Below are 16,820 nucleotides of genomic sequence, written 5' to 3'. Positions count from 1 at the left end.
CTGGAACTCCCTTCCTAACAGCACTGTGGGTGTACCTACCCCAAATGGACTGCAGCGGTTCAAGAAGGCAGCTCACCACCACCTTCTCAAGGGCATTTAGGGATGGGCAATAAATGCTGGACTGGCCAGTGACGCCTACATCCCATGAATGAATAAAAAAAAAGCTCGACACCATCCAGGACAAAGCAGCCCACTTGATTGGCACCCCATCCACATTCACTCCCTCCACCACTGAACCACAGTGGCAACAGTGTGTACCATCTACAAGATGCACTGCAGCAACGCACCAAGGCTCCTTAGACAGCACCTTCCAAACCCACGAGTTCCACCACCTAGAAGGACAAGGACAGCAGATGCTGGGTCAAAATCCTGGAACTCCCTTCCTAACAGCACTGTGGCTGTACCTCCTCTACATGGACTGCAGCGGTTCAAGAAGGCAGCTCACCACCACCTTCTCAAGAGCAATTAGGGATGGGCAATAAATGCTGGCCTGGCCAGCGAAGCCCACATCCCAGGAACGAATAAATTAAAAACTGTCGAACACCATGAAGATTTACTGTTACGTTAACTGCACTGGTGATAACTCTCACAAATACAGGATAAAAATCAGGCCACGTAGAATCATAGAATGATTACAGCACAGAAGGTGGTCATTTGGCCTATCATGTCCGTGCCAGCTCTCTGCAAGAGCAACTTAGCTAGACCCACTCCCCTGCCCTTTCCCTGTAGCCGTTCAAATTTTTTCTCTTCAGATAATTATCCAATTCTCTTTTGAAAGCCTCGATTGAATCTGCCTCCACCGCAATCTCAGGCAGTGCATTTCGGATCTTAACTACTTGCTGCGTAAAAAGGTTTTTCCTCATGTCGCCCCTGGTTCTTTCACCAATCTCCTTAAATCAGTGTCCTCTGGTTCTCAACCCTTCCGCCAGTGGGAACAGTTTCTTCCTATCTACTCTGTTTGGACCCCTAATGATTTTGAACACCTCTGTCAAATCTCCTCTCAAGCTTCTCTTCTCTAAAGAACAGTCCCAGCTTCTCCAATCTATTTATGTAACTGAAGTTCCTCATCCACGTAACTATTCTCATGAATCTTTTCTGCACCTTCTCCAATGCCTTCACACCCCTCCTAATGAAGAATTGGACACAATGCTCCAGTTGAGGCCGAACCATGTTTTTTTTAAAGGTTCATTGTTTTTGTATTCATACCTCTATTTATAAAGCCCAGGATCCCGTATGCCTTATGAACCACTTTCTCAACCTGCCACCTTAAACGATTTGTGCACATATACCCAGGTCCCTCTGTTCCTGCAACCCCTTTAGAACTGTAACCTTTATTTTATATTGCCTCTCCTCATTCTTCCTGCCATCTTGACAATGAAAATAGAGAGACCATGAAGATTAAAAGTCCCAGTTGCATGCAGGAATCCACTAATTGTGCAAATGTCAAATGCTCAATAATTACAAAATACTGAACTAAATTGTAATTGCTACAGATTGATCTTGTCACCTTCCTATTAAATGAGCCAAGTTATCCAGAGAAATATTAAAATATGAAGGTTTGACACAAATTCCACAGGATCACATGTTGATATAAACCTCTGGTCTGACTTTATCAGATATGCAATCACTGTAAAAAAAAAGACCAAAGTCCATAATGCAGGACATCAAGATTGAAAAAAGATGAGGAAAATCAGGTAGTAGTGATTAAACTATATCAGCATTAGCACTGCATTTTCAAAGACTGAAGATTATAGGAGAAAGCAAATAGAGAAAGGTATGAGAAAATGTGAGATTTCTCTTATTTTTATGCTTCGACAGGGTAAATGTGATTTTAAACTTAAGGGCAATTATGAGGGCATGAAAGTAGAGCTAGCTAAAGTGAACTGGCAAATTAGGTTAAGGGATAGGTCAATAGGGATGCAGTGGCAGACATTTAAGGGGATATTTCAGAATACACAGAATATATACATTTCAACAAGAAAGAAAAATTCCAAGGGTGGGACCTGCCACCCATGGTTAACTAAAACAGTTAAAGATAGTATCAAACTTAAAGAAAAAGCCTAGAATTGTGCAAAGATGGGAGGCAGGTCAGAAGATTGGACAGAATATAAAAAACAGCAAAGAATGACTAAAAGATTGATAAAGAACGTAAAATTCAGTACGAAAGAAAGCGAGCTAGAAACATAAAGACTGACAGTAAGAGTTTCTATAGGTATTTTAAAAAGAAAAGACTTAGCAAAGTAAACATTGGTCCTGTAGAAAGTGAGTCTGGGGAATTAATAATGGATAATAAGGAGATGGCAGATGAATTGAACAGGTATTTTGCATCAGTCTTCACTTTTGAGGATACAAGTAACATTCCAGTATTAGATGTAAGTCAGGAAATGGAAGGGAAGGAGGAACTCAAGAAAATTACCAGGGAAGTGATTCTGAACAACTTGTTGCAGCTGCAGGCTGACAAGTCCCCAGGTCCTGATGGATTTCATCCTAGGGTCTTAAAAAAAGTGGCTAGTGAGATAATTGATGCGTTAGTTTTAATTTTCCAAAATTCCCTAGATTCGGGGAAGGTTCTGTTAGATTGGAATATGGTGAATGCAACTCCTTTATTCAAAAAGGGAGGGAGACAGAAAGCAGGGAACTACAGGCCAGTTACCTTAACATTATGGAAAATGTTAGAAGTTATTATTAAAGACGTTATAGCAGGGCAGTTAGAAAAATTCAAGGTAATCAGGCAGAGTCAACATGGTTTTGTGAAAGGGAAATCATGTTTAACCAACTTATTGGAGTTCTTTGAGGGAGTTACATGTGCTGTGGATAAAGTGGAACCGGTGAATGTATTGTACTTAGATTTCCAGAAGGCATTTGATAAGGTGCCACATCAAAGGTTATTGCGGAAAATAAAAGCTCATGGTGTAGGGGTAAACATATTGGCATGTACAGAAAATTGGCTAGCGAACAGGAAACAGACAGTAGGCATAAATGGGTCATTTCGGGTTGGCAAGATGAAATGAGTGGTGTGTCACAGGGATCTGTGCTGGGGCCTCAACTTTTTACAATTTATATAAGTGACTTAGCTGAAGGGACCGAAGGTATGGTTGCTAAATTTGCTGATGATACAAAGATAGGTAGGAAAGTAACTTGTGAAGAGGACATAAGGGGGCTACAACAGGATATAGATAGGTTAGGTGAGTGGGCAAAGATCTGGCAAATGGAGTATAATGTGGGTAAGTAGGAAATTGTCCACTCTCTCAGGAAGAATAAAAAAGCATATTATCTAAATGATGAGAGGTTGCAAAGCTCTGAGATGCAGAGGGATCTGGGTGTCCTAGTGCATAAATTGCAAAAGGTTAGTATGCAGGTACAGCACGTAATTAGGAAAACTAATAGAATGTTATCGTTTATCGTGAGGGGAATTGAATACAAAAGTAGGGAGGTTATGCTTCAACTATACAGGGCATTGGTGAGACCACATCTGGAGTACTATGTACAGTATTGGTCTCCTTATTTAAGGAAGACTGTAAATGCATTGGAGGCAGTACAGAGAAGGTTTACTAGACTAATACCTGGAATGGGTGGGTTGTCTTACGCGGAAAGATTGGACAGGCTAGGCTTGTATCCACTGGAATTTAGAAGAGTAAGAGGTGACTTGATGAAACATATAAGAGCCTGAGGGGGTCTTGACAGAGTGGATGTGGAAAGGATGTTTCCCCTTGTGGGAGAATCTAGAACTGGGGGTCACTAAAATAAGGGGTCGCCCATTTAAGACAGAGATGAGGAGAAATGTTTTCTGTCAGAGAGTTGTGAAACTTTGGAACGTTCTTCCTCAAAAGGCTGTGGGAAAAGTCTTTGAATATTTTTAAGGCAGAGTTAGATAGATTCTTGATAAACAAGGGGGTGGAAGGTTATCAGGGATAGGTGGAAATGTGGAGTAATCAGTTCAGCCATGAACTTATTGGAGGAGCGGGCTCGAAGGGCCGAGTGGCCTGCTCCTGCTCCTAATTCATATATTCATATGTAAAATGGTCTTCATCCAGTGACATCTCTAAGGAAAGGATGGGATAATCTGGCTCTTGAAGTCCAAGTATTTCAGTCCAATTTGCATTTATATCTCTTTGTCACTTGTGTGTCCTGTTTGAATTGGTGTGCAGTGAGATTTGGAAAGGGCTCATTTTAGTGAAAGGTCATCAACCTGAAACCTTAACTCTGTTTCTCGCTCCACAGAAGATGCCAAATCTGCCAAGTATTTACAGCATTTTCCGTTTTTATCTCTCTTTTGTGTTGTTGCCTCAATAACGATTAAACCCTTAATCAGTACAAACGCCAAGGTTTTTTATTATGATCGAGTGAAGATATTCAAATTAATGGGACGGGGATTTAATTGTATACGTGGCCTTCAAGCACAGGAATTTGAAAACACTCATTGTTTCTGTAGCAAGGTGGTTAGTGTATACAACTGATTAAACATGTCAGCATAATACAACAGAAGTATTTGTCGTGAAAAGAATTTGTTTGTTGGTGCCTTCAGATGAAGTCAGTTAAGGTTGCTAAATTGCCATAGCAGTCCCTTTGGAATATTAACATATGCAAATCAGCAGACTACAGGAGTAGTTGAATATAATCTCTGTTAGTTGAACCATTAGAGATGTTTAAGAAGAAGCCAGTAATGACCCAACATTAATACATTGCCTTATAAGGTTTGGATCCTGCTGATTTCCCAGGTTACCATGTGATCTTCAGTGACTGAACTGTGGAATGAAAGACTTCCCATGGGAATAAATCACAACTCTGGTCACCAATGCAGGTATTTTAGAATTTCCCAGGGCCAGCCAAAAGTTTATACCTAACACAAATTCTCAGTCATGGTCCAACTTCCTAGACAACAGCATTTTAGGTATTCTACCGGTCAAAGACCTCAAAGGAGGAGAGGTTGCCTGAGGGGTGAGGGCAAAGATGCAGTGCAATTACAGCAGATTTTCCAGGGAAGGTGGTAGAAAGCATAACCAGATTTCAGTAAAAGCCAGGATGTAAATACAGTCATCTACCTAGGCCCAACCATCTTCAGCTGCTTCATCAATGACTTTCCTTCAATCATAACGTCAGAAGTGGGGATGTTCGCTGATGATTGCACAATGTTCAGCACCATTCGCGACTCCTCAGATACTCAAGCCGTCCGTTTGGAAATGCAGCAAGACCTGGACAATATCCAGGCTTGGGCTGATAAGTGGCAAGTTATATTGGCACCACACAAGTGCCAGGCAATGACCATCTCCAACAAGAGAGAATGACCATCTCCCTTTGACATTCAATCGCATTACCATCGTTGATTCCCCAATATCAACATCCTAGGGGTTACCATTGACCAGAAACGGAACTGCAGTAGCCATATAAACACTGTGGCTACAAGAGCAGGTCAGAGGCTAGGAATCCTGCGGTGAGTAACTCACCTCCTGACTCCTGACAATGCTTGTCTACCATCTACAAGGCACAAGTCAGGAGTGTGATGGAATACTCTACACTTGCCTGGATATGTGCAGCTCCAACAACACTCAACACCATCCAGGACAAAACAGCCAGTTTGATTGGCACCCTATCCACAAACAGTCACTCTCTCCATCACTGATGCACAGTGGCAGCAGTGTGTACCATCTACAAGATGCACTGCACCAAGGCTCCTTAGACATCACCTTCCAAACCCGCGACCTCTACCACCTAGAAGGACAAGGGCAGCAGATGCATGTGAACACCACGGCAAGTTCCCCTCCAAGCCACACACCATCCTGCCATGGAACTATACCACCGTTCCTTCACTGTTCCTGGGTCAAAATCCTGGAACTCCCTTCCTAACAGCACTGTGGGTGTACCTACTCCACTTGGACTGCAGCGGTTCAAGAAGGCACCTCACCACCACCTTCTCAAGGGCAATTAGGGATGGGCAATAAATGCTGGCCCAGCCAGCGATGCCCACATTCCTTGAAGGAATAAAAATAAATATGGTTGGAAATGGCAAGGGCCTTACTTGTGAATTAATGGATATTCTGGAGGGAAACATGGAGCGAGACAGTGAACGTGTAGTCCAAGGAGCAGTGGTCGGTAGGTTAGGCAGAAAGGAGAACAGTGAGGTGAGTTTCCAAGTGGGTATGCTAGATGGGAAGGTTGGCATGAGAAAAGAATTGAGGATGCTGCTCATAAAAGAACTTGCATTTAATAGCACCTTTCACTACATCAGCATGTCTCAAAGTGCTTTACAGCCAATAAAGTGCTTTTGAAGTGTAATCACTGTTGTAGAAAATACAACAGTCAAATTATGCACAGCAAGCTCCCACAAACAGCCATGAGATAATGACCAGTAATCCATTTGTTATTGATGTTGAGGGATAAATATTAGGGGAACACAGGAATAAAACCCTGCTCTTCTCCGCAACAGTGCCATGGGATGTTTTACACCCACTTGAGAGAACAGTCAGGACCTTGGTTCCCTCTGAAAGATTGCACCTCTGACAGTGCAGCATTCCCTCACTAATACAATGGAGTGTCAGCCTAAATTTTATGCTCAAGGCCCTGGACTGGACTTAAGTTGCATTTTCCAGCATTACAACAATAACTACACTTCCACTTCAGGAATTTGAAACAACCTCAGACTCAGAGGTGAGAGAGCTACACTGAGCCACAGCTACTGTGAGGAAGCAGCAGTGGTGACATGGATGGTAATTTGGAGAATGCCAGAGGTCAGCCCTGGGCATATTCAAGGGGGAATGACTTCATGAATGTCATCATGAAAAAGATGGATGGTTCTGTGAGAGGAAACCAAGAGCCTCACCAAGTTAAAAGATACGATTTCAGCTCCTGTGTTACTAAATGTGTTTTGTTCTTTACTCCTTCGTTATGTATTTGAGGAGGAATCACTTTGTTCTGTATAACAGGGCCATCTGCTTATAGCCTTAGCTCAGTATTAGCACTCTAGTCATGGGTACAAACCCCAGTCCAGGACGTGAGCACGTAATCTCATTTGCTTTATCTGGGACCTTGCTGTGCACAAATTGGCTACAGCATTTACTGCCATTAATATCTAGTACACTTTAAAAGTACTGTATTGGCTGCGGAGTGCTTTGGAATATCCTGAGGTCATGAAAAGCACTATATAGACGCAAGTTCTTTATTTCCATGTGCTGTACCAATGGAATGCTGCCTTGGATTTTTCACATTCCTATGGGGATATGGATTGTATTGAGGTGCCTATCTAGTATAGACAGGAGCGGCACACCATTGGTATTTTAGTGGTATTTTGCTTTTATTTATATTGGTATTTTAGTACTGAGTATACGTACAAGCCCTTAATTGAAGATATTTCTTCCTCTGTAACTTTAAAAGTTGAATTGAGAGGATCCAAACTGCAGTTGATAAGATGAATTTCAAATTAATCCAAACTTTCAACCTGAATATGCAGATACTTAGTATTCAGAATGTGCTACAAATAATTTGAATTCTGTATAAAGTTAATTATGGAACAGGAGTTATTTTGTTAAGGAGTAACAATCCTTCAAAATACCTTTGTAGTTTTTCAGTGTCACAGCTTTAATCATTTGGGCATGTGGAGTCAGCGGACAAACAAGTGAATCGAGAGCAATTTGGCTAAAAATCAAAAGCAGAGAGTAAGGATAAAGGGTAGTTATTCACATTGCAGGAAGGTAAAAAGCAGTGTTCCACAAGGATCAGTGTTGGGACCACTGTTATTCATAATTTACATTAATGATTTAGACTTAAGAATAAGTAACTCAATATCAAAATTTCCAGATGATACCAAACTGGGGGGTATAGTTAACACTGACGAAGAATGCAACATATTACAAGAAGACATTAGTAAATTACAGAGTGGGCAGTTAGGTCGCAAATGAATTTAACATAGAGAAATATGAGGTGATGCACTTTGGTAGGAAAAACAGACACATTACCTAAAGTTTGGAAAATAATAAACTGAATGAGGTCGAAGAGCAAAGGGATCTAGAGAGAAAGGTGAAGAAATCATGAAAAACAGCATCACAGCAGGCAAAGCAATTATAAATGCCAACAAAGCACTGAGATTTATTTCCAAAGATATAGAATTTAAAAGTGCTGAAGTAGTGAAGCTATGTTAAACTTGTACAGGACTCTGGTCAAGTTGTACTTACAAGTACTGTGCACAGTTCTGGTCTCCATACTACAGAAAGGAAATAGAAGCACTGGAGAACGTGCAAAAATGCTTTACAAGGATGGTAGCAAAACTGAGAGATTACAGCTAACAGGAAAGAAGGAACAGGTTGGGGCTTTTTTCTTTCAGAAAGCGAAGGCATAGAGGTGACCTGATAGAGGTCTTTAAAATTATGAATGGGTTAGACGGGCAGATGTGGAGGGAATATTTCCAATTGTGAGAGAATCTGAAACTAGGGGCCATGACTACAAGATAGTTAGTAATAAATCCAAAGAGGTGAAATTCCTTCACTCAGAAATTGGTTAGAATGTGGAACTTGCTACCACAGGAAGTGGTTCAGGCAAATAACTTAGATGTTTTCAAAAGGAAACTAGATGGGTACATGAGAGGAAAGGGAATAAAAAGATTTGCTGAAAGGCTGAGATGAGGTAGATGGAATGGGAGGAGACATGTGGAGTATGAGAACCAGTGCAGACTGGCTAGGCCTGTCGTATATTCTGTATAATTTGATGTAATTAGTTTCTAAAAGGCTTGTTACATCGATTTATTGTCCTTTCCTAAAATAGATTATTAACTATACAGCACACACCATGGTTTACACTTAAAGATTAATATCCAAATGCATTAAAATATTTTTAGAACTTAATTGGGCATTTAATAAGCTTTAATTACAGTAAAGTGCTTATCTGAACAGTTCAGTGAGCACCTCATTCACATAAATGAATAATCTGAATAACTCTTACATTGAGTTACATGGAGTCTACAGCATTGAAACAGGCCTTTCAGCCCAACAGGTCTATGCTTCACATATTTAAGCTCCACACAAGCCTCCTCCCCTGCCACTGCATCTAACTCCATCAACATATTCTTCTGTTCCTTTTTCCTTCATGTGCTCATCTAGCTTAAATGTATCAATGTTATTTGCCCCAATTACCCCTTATGGTAGCGAATTCAACATTCTAACCACTCCCTGGGAACAAAAGTTTTCCTGAATTCCCTATTGGATGTATTTGTAACTGACTTATATTTATGAAATCTAGTTTTGGACTCCACAACAAGTGGAAACATTTTCTCTATGTCTACCATATCAAGCCCTTTCAGTATCTTAAAGACCACTTTAAGGTCACCCCTCACACTTCCCTTTCCTAGAGAAAAGAGCCCAACTTGTTCAGTCTTAATGTGAATTAAACATTAAGCGGCACAAAAAATGATATATACATCTACAATATCTAAAATTTGTCATATTTGCCACAGACTTACTGAACATCACCATTCTATCCTGCCTCTACCTGGCTCCAGGATGGGATTTCCCATTTGTAAGTGAGCCATGGTAATTCCTCTCAAACATGGTCATTCCTGAAGCAGCTAAACTACCACAAGATGGAGCTGCTTAACTTTCAATTCCTAATACAAAAGCAAAATACTGAGAATGCTGGAAATCTGAAATTAAAAACAGGGAATACTGGAAATACTCAGCAGGTCTGGCAGCATCTGTAGAGAGAAATAGAGCGAACGGGCTGGAAGTCTGGGGGGGCACACAAAATGGAGAGGGGTGGAGTCAGGTGGCATGCCTGATGTCCTGCCCCCATGCCAGCTTGTCTGCGGCAGGCACCGTGGTGGACGTGAAGTCCACTGGGAGGTCAATTAAGCCACTTATGTGGCCCATTAAGGGTCACTTAAGGGCTGCTTTGCGCCTCTGCTGGCATTTAGCCAACATCAGAGGGGCCCACCGCCATGTGGAGACATTGCCAAGTGAGGCCTGGAGACCTCTTAGTGGGCTCGGGGGGGCAATCCATGGCCCACAGAGGGCCCCCCAACCCCGGTGGAGTTGGCCACCCCCGCAGCAAGATGCCCCCACCCCAACCCCGTCACTGGGGCATTTCTTTTTCATTCTTTCAGCAAGCGTTGCTGGCAAGGTTGCCCATCCCTAATTGCCCTTGAACTGAGTGGCTTGCCAGCACCTGCTCCGTAGCCTTGCAGGTTACAGCACTTCAGGTGCAGGTCTAGGTATCTTTTAAATGAGTTGAGGGTTTCTCCCTCCACCACCGTTCCAGGCAGTGAATGCCAGACACTCACCACCCTCTGGGTGAAAAAGTGTTTTCTCATGTCCCCTCTAATCCTTCTCCCAATCACCTTAAATCTGTGCCCCCAGTATCTGCCCTCTCAACTAGGGGAAACAAGTCCTTCCTGTCTAGTCTATCTAGGCCCCTCATAATTTTGTAAACCTCAATTAAGTCACCACTCAATCTCCTCTGTTCCAAGGAAAACAACCTTGTCGATCCAATCTTTCCTCATAGCTGCAACTTTCAAGCCCTGGCAACATTCTTATAAATCTCCTCTGTACTCTCTCCAGAGCAATTATGTCCTTCCTGTAATGTGGTGACCAGAACTGTACGCAATACTCCAGCTGTGGCCTAACCAGCATTTTATACAGTTCCAGTATTACATCCCAGTTTTTGTATTCTATACCTCGGCCAATAAAAGAAAGCATTCCATATGCCTTCTTCACCACTCTATCTACCTGTCCTGCCACCTTCAGGGATCTGTGGACATGCACTCCAAGGTTTCTCACTTCTTCTACCCCTCTCAATATCCTCCCGTTTATTGTGTATTCCCTTACTTTGTTTGCCCTTCCCAAAATGCATTACCTCACACTTCTCCAGATTGAATTCCATTTGCAATTTTTCTGCCCACTCAACCAAACCATAGATATCATTCTGGACTCTATGGGTATCCTCTTCACTATCAACTATATTGCCAATTTTTGTGTCATCTGCAAATTTCCTAATCATGCCTCCCACATTTAAGTCCACAAATCATTAATATATACCACAAACAGCAAGGGACCCAACACTGAGCCCTGTGCAATGTCACTGGAAACCACCTTCCATTCGCAAAAACATCCATCAGCTAATACCCTTTGTTTCCTTTGTCAGCTGCTTCATCAATGACCTTCCCTCCAACATAAGGTCAGAAGTGGGGATGTTTGCTGGTGATCGCACAATGGTCAGCACCATTCACAACTCCTCAGATAATGAAGCTGTCGACGTCCATATGCAGCAAGACCTGGTCAACATTCAGGCTTGGGCTGATAAGTGGCAAGTAACATTCATGCCACACAAGTGACGGGCAATGACCATCTCCAACAAGAGAGAATCTAATCATCTCCCCTTGACATTCAATGGCATTACCATCGCTGAATCCCTCACTATCAACATCCTAGGGATTACGATTGACCAGAAACTGAACTGGATCTGCCATATAAATTCTGTGGCTACAAGAACAGTGCAGAGACTGGGTATTCTGCGGTGAGTAACTCACCTCCTGACTTCCCAAAGCCCATCCACCATCTGCAAGGCACAAGTCAGGAGTGTGATGGAATACTCTGCACTTGCCTGGATGAGTGCAGCTCCAACAATATTCACGAAGCTCGACACCATCCAGGGCAAAGCAGTCCAATTGATTGGCATCCATCCACCACCTTCAACATTCACTCCCTCAACCACCGACACACAATGGCAGCAGTATGTACCATATACAAGATGCACTGCAGCAACTCCTCACGCCTCCTTCGACAGCAGCTTCCAAACTCACAACCGCTACCACCTAGAAGGACAAGGGCAGCAGATGCATGAGAACACCACCAATACAAGTTCCCCTCTAAGCCACACACCATCCTGACTTGGAACTTTATCGCCGTTTCTTCACTGTCGCTGGATCAAAATCCTGAAACACCCTTCATAACAGCACTGTGGGCGTGCCCGCACCATATGGACTGCAGAGGTTCAAGAAGACAGCTCACCAGAACCTTCTCAAGGGCAATGAGGGATGGGCAATAAATGCTGGCCTAACCAATGACGCCCACATCCCATGAAACAATAAAAAAAACTAGCCACGAATATAAAAATGGATTGTCAGAGCTTTTACAAGAATATATAAAGGAGAGTAGCTAAAATAATCGTTGGTATCTTAGAGGCAGAGACGGGAGAAATTATCACAGGGAACGAGGAAATGGCAGATATGTTGAACAAATATTTTGTGTCTCTCTTCACAATAGGAGACACAGTGGCGCAATGGTTAGCACCACACCCTCACAGCTCCAGCGACCCGGGTTCAATTCTGGGTACTGCCTGTGTGGAGTTTGCAAGTTCTCCCTGTGTCTGCGTGGGTTTCCTCCGGGTGCTCCGGTTTCCTCCCACATGCCAAAGACTTGCAGGTTGAAAGGTAAATTGGCCATTAGCAATTGCTCCTAGTATAGGTAGGTGGTAGGGAAATATAGGGACAGGTGGGGCTGTGGTAGGAATATGGGATTAGTATAAATGGGTGGTTGTTGGTCGGCACAGACTCGGTGGGCCGAAGGGCCTGTTTCAGTGCTGTATCTCCAAACTAAACTAAACTAAACATAAATTACATACCAGAAATAGTGGGTAACCAAGGGGCTAATAAGAGTGAGGAACTTAATTTCAGCAAATAAAAAGTATTGGAGAAACTAAGGGACTAAAAGCTGACAAATCTCCAGGACCTGATGGACGACATCCTAGGGTTCTAAAAGAGATAGTTGCAGCGATAGTGCATGCACTGGTCATGATTTTCCAAAATTCCCTGGATTCTAGAATGGTCTGAGTAGATTGGAAGTTAGCAAACACAACATCTCTATTCAAGAAAGAAGGAAGAGAGAAAACAGGGAACTACAGCCCAGTTAGCCAGACATCAGACATCAGGAAAATGCTGGAAAGTGGAGTTGTGGCAGAAGATTAACCATGATCATATCGAATGGCAGAACAGGCTCAAGAGGCTGTATGGTCAACTACTTCTATTTCTTATCTTATATTCTTATGCTCTCACATCTCCTCTGGACTTCAGCTCTTCAGTCCGTGTTTGGACCAAGGCTGTAATTTTACCTATCCGTTTTCCCCTCTGCAAATGACATGTTTGCAACTTTTGTCACTCTTCATAAGTTATTTTTTTCTAAGATTGGGCCCTGACCTCTGACTGCCCCCTCCAGGGAGATTCCACTGGAGGCTCCAAGGAACTCCCTCCTGCCCTTTTGGTCTCTCCCAACAGTTTCCCAATTAGTAACTATTTCATTTTATCATCATTTTAGCTAATGATAAATTTAAATTTTGTCATTCATATTCATTCAATCATCTATAGCAAATTATTTTAAAATGTTAAATTAATATTATTCACTGAATAAATTGAAATATCTTGTTATATTTTCAATTCAGAAATAGCCATCTTAATTTACATCACAATTAATTTTAAAAATTGTAATTTTCACCTCAGTTACTTTAGATGATTGATCCTCTCCGTGGGCAGTTTTCTATTTCCATATTTCATTCAATACAATTATCGTAATATTTTTACTGAAATCATATTAATCAACACTCAAATATTTCATTCTTTCCTTATTCTTAGTCACATTTTTCACTATTGCTATCATCTTGAAATGTTTCTGTTTTGCAAGGTGGCTGACATTTAAAATTATGAGGCAACAGGGAGCATCACGCTGGGTAAGGCCATGTTTGGGTCAGACAGGACAACAAAATCCTCAACTCCAACAAGACATCAATAATATAAAAGCAAAATACTGCGGATGCTGGAAATCTGAAACAAAAACAAGAAATGCTGGAATCACTCAGCAGGTCTGGCAGCATCTGTGGAAAGAGAAGCCGAGTTAACGTTTCGGGTCAGTGACCCTTCTTCGGAACTGACAAATATTAGAAAAGTCACAGGTTATAAGTAGGTGAGGTGGGGGTGGGGCAAGAGATAACAAAGGAGATCGAGATTGGACCAGGCCACATAGCTGACCAAAAGGTCACGGAGCAAAGGCAAAATTTCAACACACCATTAACATATTGTTTGCCTTTGCTCCGTGACCTTTTGGTCAGCTATGTGGCCTGGTCCAATCTGCACCTTCTCCTTTGTTATCTCTTGCCCCACCCCCACCTCACTTGCTTATAATCTGTGACTTTTCTAATATTTGTCAGTTCTGAAGAAGGGTCACTGACCCGAAACGTTAACTCTGCTTCTCTTTCCACAGATGCTGCCAGACATCATCTACACGTGGGTAACAGACTTCATCCTCGGTCACCACTGGCAACACCACAGTTGATGAACAGTAGATTTGCATCTTTATACATTACTTCCAAACACAAAATGATACAAGTGACTGCTTCTGTAAGTTGTCTTTCCTGTACCTGGCTTCTGGCACCAGAGGACCTGATGAGTTCTAAATTGCCGTAAACATTGGGTCCTCACCACCTTCAATTTTACTGGTAGCACAGTACTGAAAAGAGGACTGGAGCAGCTGGTCACCACTGTGCGTAGAAGGCTTGCCATTCCGTGGAAGAACCGATGCCACTGCCAGCTCTTCAATCCTTACCGTCCTCCTGCCGTGCACAGAAAATCACAAAATAAGAGTCATAATTCAGGGTACTCAATTCATGAAGAATGCCAAATGCTCTGCTAGTAATGCATGCAGTAAACCATGCCAGAGGATAAAGCTGAGATGGATTAAAATCTTAAGGGGGCTTAATTTGATAGCTCCCGAAAACAGGTGTGGAAATCACAACATGCGACTGAACCGTGCCCATTGATTGCAATGCAGGCAGCACACATTGAAGGGAATCTGACCTGGGAAAGAGTGGGGAATGGCACAGCAGAGGAGAGAATGGGCTGCACTGGAGGTCTTGGTGGAGGAGGTGGAAAGGAGGAGAGATGCTCCCTATTTGCAGTGGGAGGAAGCAGGGCCTACCAAAGACAGGGTCGGTCAAATCTTGGAAAAAATAACCAATGAATAGTGGTAAAAAAAAGTTTCAAAAATGTCACTTGCAGAGGGAAAAAAGGATAGGTAAAATTACAGTCTAGGCCTAAACATGCAGAGAGAGCAAAAAATCATGGAGGTCAACACCAGCATTACAGCCCCAAGAACTGAATGCAGTGTCACAAAAAGTTCAATGACCTCACATGAGTGGTCAAAGTCAGTTAATGCATCTTCAAATTGCATATCCCACCAACCATACCAATAGTCTCAGATACTGTTCAAATCACCACACCCCCATCACTCACCTATCAACAATCCTTATCAATCATGACTCATACCTAACAATCATATGCTTCACCGTATCCTCATACTTAGCACTGCTGCAAGTCTCACACCCAAATCTTACAGCTTGCAACACTGTCAGCTATTCAACCATCAGCCAAACAAACTGCACGACAATAACAAACTTCCCCCCCACCTTTTGCACAAGATGGCACACAACTGGAAGAAGCAGGAGCTGCCCAAAGGGGGACAGACACCTGTATGTCCTTACCCCCATGGAGGACACAGTGCTGGCCATTATTGGGATGGCCAGCACTGGACCTGAAACTAAAGGCCTGCTACCCGACCCGAACCTGACAGGACCCGGCAACATGTGTCGGGTTCGGGTCGGGTCAGGTCCCTCTTCCGGGTCCAACTTTCGGGCTTAGGTCAGGTTGGGCCGGGTCCAGGTCGGGCCGGATCGGACACACACAGTATTAACGTTTGCTCTGCTGGGAGGAAAAGGGAAGTTGAGTTTAGTAAGTGTCAATAGTTGAAAAGCCTACCTGAGCTGGGAGTCCGGGACGTCAAGGAGGGAAACTCTGAGTCTGCGCAGTGAGCAAGTGAACGTCTCTATGATGTCGTCACGCTCATGCTGCAGCTTCCTTCCAAAAGTGGTAAGTACAGTGAGTGCACTATGGTCGGGTCAGGCTCAGGTCGGGACGGGGTCGGACGCAGGAAAAAATGGTAGGACTCGGGCCGGGTCGGGTTTTTTTTCCTGACCTGAGCAGGTCTTTACCTGAAACCATCGAAGATGACGGTATGCACATAACTAATCCTCCTTCTCACATCCCACTGCCCCTTCATCCCACTCTCTCTTCTGATATACAAGTTGCAGATGGCGGACACATAAATCTCTTACTTTCGGCATCTCCCTGCACCACAACCTTACCCTTGAACTTTTCTCCTTTCAGAAACCCAAGAGATCCAACCTAGCCAGCAGTGAAGCAACAGCAAGAAGACAGTAATGATGAAAACATAGCATCAACACTTGCTCTCACACTCGCAGCAACCAACTCAGACACTGACTGTGCGCTTAACTTAGAGGATAGAGGCAGGATCTGCAAGTGATTCAGCATGAGTGGGGTGCAGCCAGAGCATGGGTAAAGTTGGCACTGGTGCCAGCTTCTTGAAGGGCAAGGTCACTCACGAGTTCCGCTGCAGAGGGCTCAGCTAAGCACTTCACTGGGGCAGCCTACAGAAGACTGATGGGTATGGACAACAAAATGCAGATGCACTGAGAAGCCTGCCATCAATGTCAAGGAGTCCATCAACAACTTGCCCCATGGCTGTGCATGGAGCTTGGAGCCTATTCTTTCTAGCATGGACGTGGTAATCAACTCTATTTGCATATTTATGGAGCCAGCCATGATGCGTCTGATGGTCAATGTTGCAGCTTCCATTGCAGCACAAGTAGCAGCCACCCAATGTCTCAGTGCTGCAGTGGAAGTTCAGGCTGAGGTTATTCAAGCTCAGGCTGGAGCAACCATGGCTGTGGATTACAGTGTGCAAAGGAGCTTGAAGGATCTCACAGTAATCTGTCCTCCA

General features: G+C 43.2%; 1 protein-coding gene across 1 annotated transcript in view; it reads right to left on the bottom strand.

Moving 5' to 3' along the window:
- The window catches only part of LOC137370788 (NAD(P) transhydrogenase, mitochondrial-like), a 212,996-nt gene that overhangs the window by 193,481 nt on the left and 2,695 nt on the right, over window positions 1–16,820 (bottom strand). The window contains exon 2 of the mRNA XM_068032745.1: window positions 14,386–14,577. Within this exon, the coding sequence (XP_067888846.1) occupies window positions 14,386–14,527 (142 nt within the window). The 5' untranslated portion in view covers window positions 14,528–14,577. The remainder of the gene's footprint in view (window positions 1–14,385; window positions 14,578–16,820) is intronic.

The sequence above is a fragment of the Heterodontus francisci genome, chromosome 1 (assembly GCF_036365525.1).
Source record: "Heterodontus francisci isolate sHetFra1 chromosome 1, sHetFra1.hap1, whole genome shotgun sequence".
Lineage (NCBI taxonomy): Eukaryota > Metazoa > Chordata > Chondrichthyes > Heterodontiformes > Heterodontidae > Heterodontus > Heterodontus francisci.
Note: the sequence above shows the minus strand (reverse complement) of the source record. Positions and strands in the feature narration are given on the sequence as shown.